At 55.4% G+C, this 5444-nt stretch overlaps 1 protein-coding gene across 1 annotated transcript; it reads right to left on the bottom strand.

Annotated features, from left to right (window-relative positions):
- Positions 1-2549: 2549 nt before the first annotated feature.
- On the bottom strand, positions 2550-4382 carry TMEM158 (transmembrane protein 158). The gene has a single exon (XM_081246593.1). The coding sequence runs from the start codon at positions 4069-4071 to the stop codon at positions 3187-3189; it is 885 nt and encodes a 294-aa protein (XP_081102719.1). The 5' UTR covers positions 4072-4382; the 3' UTR covers positions 2550-3186.
- Positions 4383-5444: the final 1062 nt, after the last annotated feature.

Genomic DNA, 5444 nt, shown 5'->3' with positions numbered 1-5444 from the left:
CCTTTTAACCTAGCTGAGAAATGGATGATTCTTCCCCAGTGAAAGGAGAGAATTGGAACAGTGAAGACCAGCCCTCTTCTTGCCCCTGTTGTCAATGAACGAGTCATTTCTGTGCGGTGGGGGAGGGGCTAGGCCAGGTGAGAGGGGACACCTGCTCTGACCTTCTCTCCATTCCTTTCTTTCCATTTAAACTCCTTCCATCCTTCTCCCTTGATGACTCCTAGGTCATGGAGATCCAGAGTGTATTTTTGTCTAAATCTCCCCAGTTGAGTTCTTTTGGGACCCACTCTACCCAAATATTGGAATGGCCACCAGGCTGATGACCTCCATCACTCAGGAGACTTAAAGAATGAACTGTAATCTGGGAATTGCACACATAGGCGCACACAGGCTACAGTGGCACACTTCCTGTCCCGTCAAAGAAGTACTGATTTAGTACTTTAAACTGCATTTTTGGAAGTGTTTCACTACTGAGATGATGCAAATCAAACTGACTAGGAGCACAGACCCTGAAGCTGAGCCTGCCAGCATCTTACTTCTTTTACCCAGTGGATGGTCCCAACTTAAAGAGACCAAAACGACACAGGCTCCATCCTCACTTTGTAGTCTCCTGCTTAGAGCTCTGGCTCTTAGAAAGCAGCCAAAGTCAGCATAGTGAACTAACCGGTCATCCTGTGTGTGTGTGTGTGTGTGTGTGTGTGTGTAGAATGATTGATCAATAGATGTAAATACGTTTTAGGTGTGTGTGTATGTGTGTAAAAATACATAGAAAGTTTTATCAAGTGCCTGAGTGTCTCATTTAAAAAATGGATGCTCTCTGGCTCCTTTGCATTTGTGACTACACAGAATCTGACAGTGACGGGTGGGTCAACAGAGGATCAGACTCTGAGTGGCTAGCTCCTAATTCACCTAGGAAGGGAAGTTTCTGGTGATGAAAAAATAAGAGTCAGGGAGGCAGAAGACCCAGGTTTGGTTTCAGCTCTGCTTTTTTGTGTAGCTGTGTGATTGTAGGCAAAATGCTGAAACTGAACCTCAATTTTCATCTTGGAAAAATCAGGGTGACTGTGTGTGTGTGTTGTCCTAGGAATTCTTAATATGCCTTCCAGAATTACAAATGCTATGACTATATTAAAATTGACCAAGGTTAGGAAAGTTATTGATTTTCCTCTCTTAGTTACCACAGGGTTGGAGAAGAGAGCAGTTCACAGCCCACCTTGCTTTGGGGTATAAGAAGGTTTACAGTGACGCGAGGCTAGCGGATTTGCATTACACTGAACTTCTCCAATGTCTGGATCAGGAGATAGAGGAAGACTGCCACCCTCACGCTTTCCTCTCTAAGAGGCTGGCTTCTGCTAGAGATATCCTGGACCCCTAAGAGACAGAGGAACAACTGAAGCTACAGGGCAATGACCCAGACTCTCCTCCAGACAGATTCCTGTGAAAAAAGGGCCCCATTTCTTTTATATAATAGAGACATCTTGAGATAAAAGGAGGCTACATACTTTGAAGGTTCACTTCCACTAGTACACAGCGGTTCTCAAATTTGAAACACATCAGAATTCGTTACAGGGCTTGTTAAAGCAGATCGCTGGGCCCCACCCCAGAGTTTCTGCATCTGTAGGTCCTGGGCAGGGCCCCAGTTTTGCACCTCTAACAAGTTCCCAGGTGTTACTGATGTTGCTGTTCCAGGGACACCACTTTGAGAACTATCAAGAACGGTACCTAGTATTCACTAGAACAGTATGCTCTAGAACAGTTATCAAGTATTCACTCAAAAGTGGGGAGGAGGGCTTCCCTGGTGGCGCAGTGGTTGAGAGTCCGCCTGCCGATGCAGGGGACACGGGTTCGTGCCCCTATCCCGGAAGATCCCACATGCCGCGCAGCGGCTGGGCCCGCGAGCCATGGCCGCGGAGCCTGTGTGTCCGGAGCCTGTGCTCCGCAACGGGAAAGGCCACAGCAGTGAGAGGCCCGCGTACAGCAAAAAAAAAAAAAAAAAAAAGTGGGGAGGAGATGGAGCAAGAGAAAGTAGCTTAAAAAATTTTTTAAGGTGTTAATTAGTCTGTAAGAGTTTACCTTGAAAAAATCTTAATGCCGGAATAGCTCAGGCTTTAAAACCAGCTTTTGAAATGTGTTCATATACTAAAGGTTACACATATGAAAAGGAAATCTACATGCCTTTTAAAATGAGTCATTTTCATCAAAGACACCTGGCTCAGAGGAACTACCGATTTCACCATTTTGGCACTTAACTTGGTGTTTTGCAGGGCCTGAGGGAAATGCGGAAAAAGATAAATCACATAAAACCCTGTATGCCGCCGTGACGGGTGTCAGTGAGGCTGAGGGGTGGGGGTGGCCGCGTGGTGAGAGGCAAAACCACTGCCATTAGGGCCAGTAGTATGGTTTCCATCTCCCACCTCTCCCAGACAGGTAAGGGAGACAGAGTTAGACCTTCTCTCACTTTCTGAAGATTCCCTTCCTCACGTTTCAGGGAATCATCTTGTAATTCTTGGATTCCTTTTCCGAATCAAATAAAGACACATACGCACCTCTGGAGGAAAATGTCTGTATTAAAAGCCAAAAAAACACAGAAGTACAAGAAGAAACGCCCGTCTGACCACGTCACTGGATAGATCGACTTGGAAAAAGGTTAATAAAGTTCATTTTCAGCGGTAACAATATATCAGTGTTAAATCATTCCCATGCCTCCTCCCCCTTTTAAATAAATTAAAAAACAACAAACTTCAAATACTATGTTCAGATACAAAGAGCTTCCCTTACTACTGCAATAGCAATTTGATTTTTTTTACTAAAACTTTCATTTAAAACAGTTATTAAATATATAAAACAAATACACAGGATTTGGTCATTTTCTGCCATGAATATAGGGCACGTGGGTGCGGGGAGGAAGGAGGGCAGGGGGACGCAAAGAGGGGAAAGGGCCCCATTTCCCTCTCTCCATCTTCCAAGCTGCGGATCTCACCCTGCAGAGCAAGGGCTTGCATCTGCTTTTGGGAGCCAGAAGCGCGGCACAAACCTGGCTTTTCCCACACGCTGGGGCCTCTTCCGCGGACCCCTCCCCGGAAGAACTAACGGTCACTACTGCACGAAGCACACCGGCCGAGTCTCCCGGCGGGAAAGGCACCGAGAGCGCGGACATAGGGAGGACAAGGGGAGGAGTGGGGCGGGTCACTTGGTCGCCGCCCCCGAGGTGACGGCCGCGGCGGCGGCGGCGGCGGCGGCGGCTGCAGCGGCGGCGGCGGTGGTCCCAGCGGGTACGGCGGCGGGGGCGGCGGCGGCGGCGGCGCTGGCGGTGGTCCGGCGCTGCTCCATGCCGTTGGGCAGGAAGCCGGCGATGATGGGCACCGGCCAGATGAGGGCGGCCACGCTCCACACGACGATGACCAGGGTCATGAAGCAGGCCACCAGCGTGGACTCGATGGGCTTGCGGTTCAGCCGCCAGCCCGGCTCGCCCTGCAGCTCCTCCAGGCTGAAGTCCAGGCAGCAGAAATGCAGCGGCTCTCCCTGCAGCCACAGCGGCCCGGGGGGCTCGGCCGCGGGGTAGGCGGGCAGCGCGGTGGGCGTCCCGGCGGTGGCGCCGGCGGGCCGGAGGCGGCCGGGGCGGCGGCCGCGCACCCAGCCGCAGCCCACGCAGAGGCGCAGGTCCTGCTGCGCGCCGCCCGCCGCCAGCCCTAGGTGCTCGATAAGTAGCGGCGGCCCGACTCGGTGGAAGGCGGCGGCGAAGAAGGCGCGGCCATGCGCGTTGGTGGAGAAGAGGAGCAGGTCGCACTGGAAGCCCCGCGGGCGGCCCCAGCGCACGAGCAGCGAGCTCAGCATCTGTCGCTGCACGCTGATGTTGCACGGCGCCGCCGCCTCCTCCTCCGGGCCGGGGCGCTCGGGGGCCCCGGGCGCAGCCGAGGCCAGCAGCCGCGGGGCGGCAGGCTCGTCCGCAGACGACGCGTTGACCGAGGCGTTGAGGGGCGCCCCGAGGAGGCCCGGCGCGTCCGCGGCTCCGCCGCGGGCGGGCGGCAGCGGGCAGGCGGCGGCCAGCAGCGCGGCGAGCAGGGGCAGCATGGCCTGTGGCGGGCGCCTACGCGCGCAGGGCAGGCGGTGGCTGCATGGCGCGCGGGAGACGAGCCGGCGAGCGGACGGCGGGACTGCGGGGACTGGCGGCGGGCGGGGTGAAGACGCGTCGGGCCCCCCTCAGCCCGCGGGGGCGGCGCGGAGGCAGTGGCGGCGGCTCGCTTGGCGCGGGGCTCCCTCCCGGCCCGGCGGTGTCTGGGGTTCCCCGCCGCCCCCGACGCGGGAGCCCTCGGACGGCTGGGCGGTTCTGCTGGGCCCTGCGCTCGCCGGGCGCAGGATTCCCCGACTCGGCTCCGCCTCCCGCGCGCCTCGCCCCATCCCGCCCCGCCCTCCGCCCGCGAGGCTTGGAGACTCCGGGGAGGGCGGGGTTGCACGCGCCGCGGCGGGAGCGGGGGCGTGGTCGGGCGGGCCGGGAGGAGTGTAGGCAGCGTGCGGGGATGGGACTCCGAGGCCTGCGCGTGGGCCCGGACTGTCGCTTCTGTGGCTGTTGTCCGATAGTTTGGGACGGGGTGAGTTGGCCCGGCTCGTGAAGCTTGCGGACGCGCCCTGGCGGCCCCGCCACACCGCCGGAGTCCAACTCCAAGCGGCGAAGGCGCTTTGAGGGAATTGCGTCCTCGGAGGGAGGCTTTTGTCACGCCTGAGGCAGGCCTGAGATGTCTCACCTTAGCGCTCACCTGGACCTCTCTCCTTTTACAGAAGGTAAAACTGAGGCGGAGAGAGGGGGAAAGACTTCCCCAGGCCACCCCAAGAGCCAGAACCAGAACTCCTGGCCACGAGTGTCTCTTAGGTCCGAAGCGTTTGGCGGGTTTTTAATGTACCTCCAACACAATAAATCCACTTGGTATTCTCACAGCAAGCAAACCCTAAGATTCCAAGAACTCTATGGAGTTGGGGTGGAGAGGGTCGGGTGGGAATGTGAGCCCCATAGCCTTGCAGCTCTGGAGTTTCCTGATAGGGACTTTCACTCCCAGGAAACAGCTTCTCACGTGCAAGGCCCTGTCTGGCAAGTCCAATGAGCATGTATTTATGAAAGATTTGTATGTAGAATCTGTTCAAGGGAAGATTCATCCCCGTTAGGATATTAAGTGGAGGAAGGCCTGTCAAGAATAACGTGCCAAGATCAGATTTATATTTTAAAAAACACTTTCCTAGCAGTTTGGCCTTTTACACTTGGTAAGAAAAATTCACTGATGCTGCTCCAAGAGAATACCCCTGTGGTTTGAAGCCAGTGTGCTCCGTGAGCACCAGCTATTCCTGAGTCTGAGAGGGAAAGTGTGGAGAGAGCAGAAACAGGCCGTCACCAAAATGGCACTCCGTCTAAACCAGCTCCATTTCCTGAACAGAACTACATTGCTAGGCTTGGT

This window comes from Mesoplodon bidens (assembly GCF_964165515.1).
Source record: "Mesoplodon bidens genome assembly, chromosome: 10".
Taxonomy (NCBI): Eukaryota; Metazoa; Chordata; class Mammalia; order Artiodactyla; family Ziphiidae; genus Mesoplodon; species Mesoplodon bidens.
Note: the sequence above shows the minus strand (reverse complement) of the source record. Positions and strands in the feature narration are given on the sequence as shown.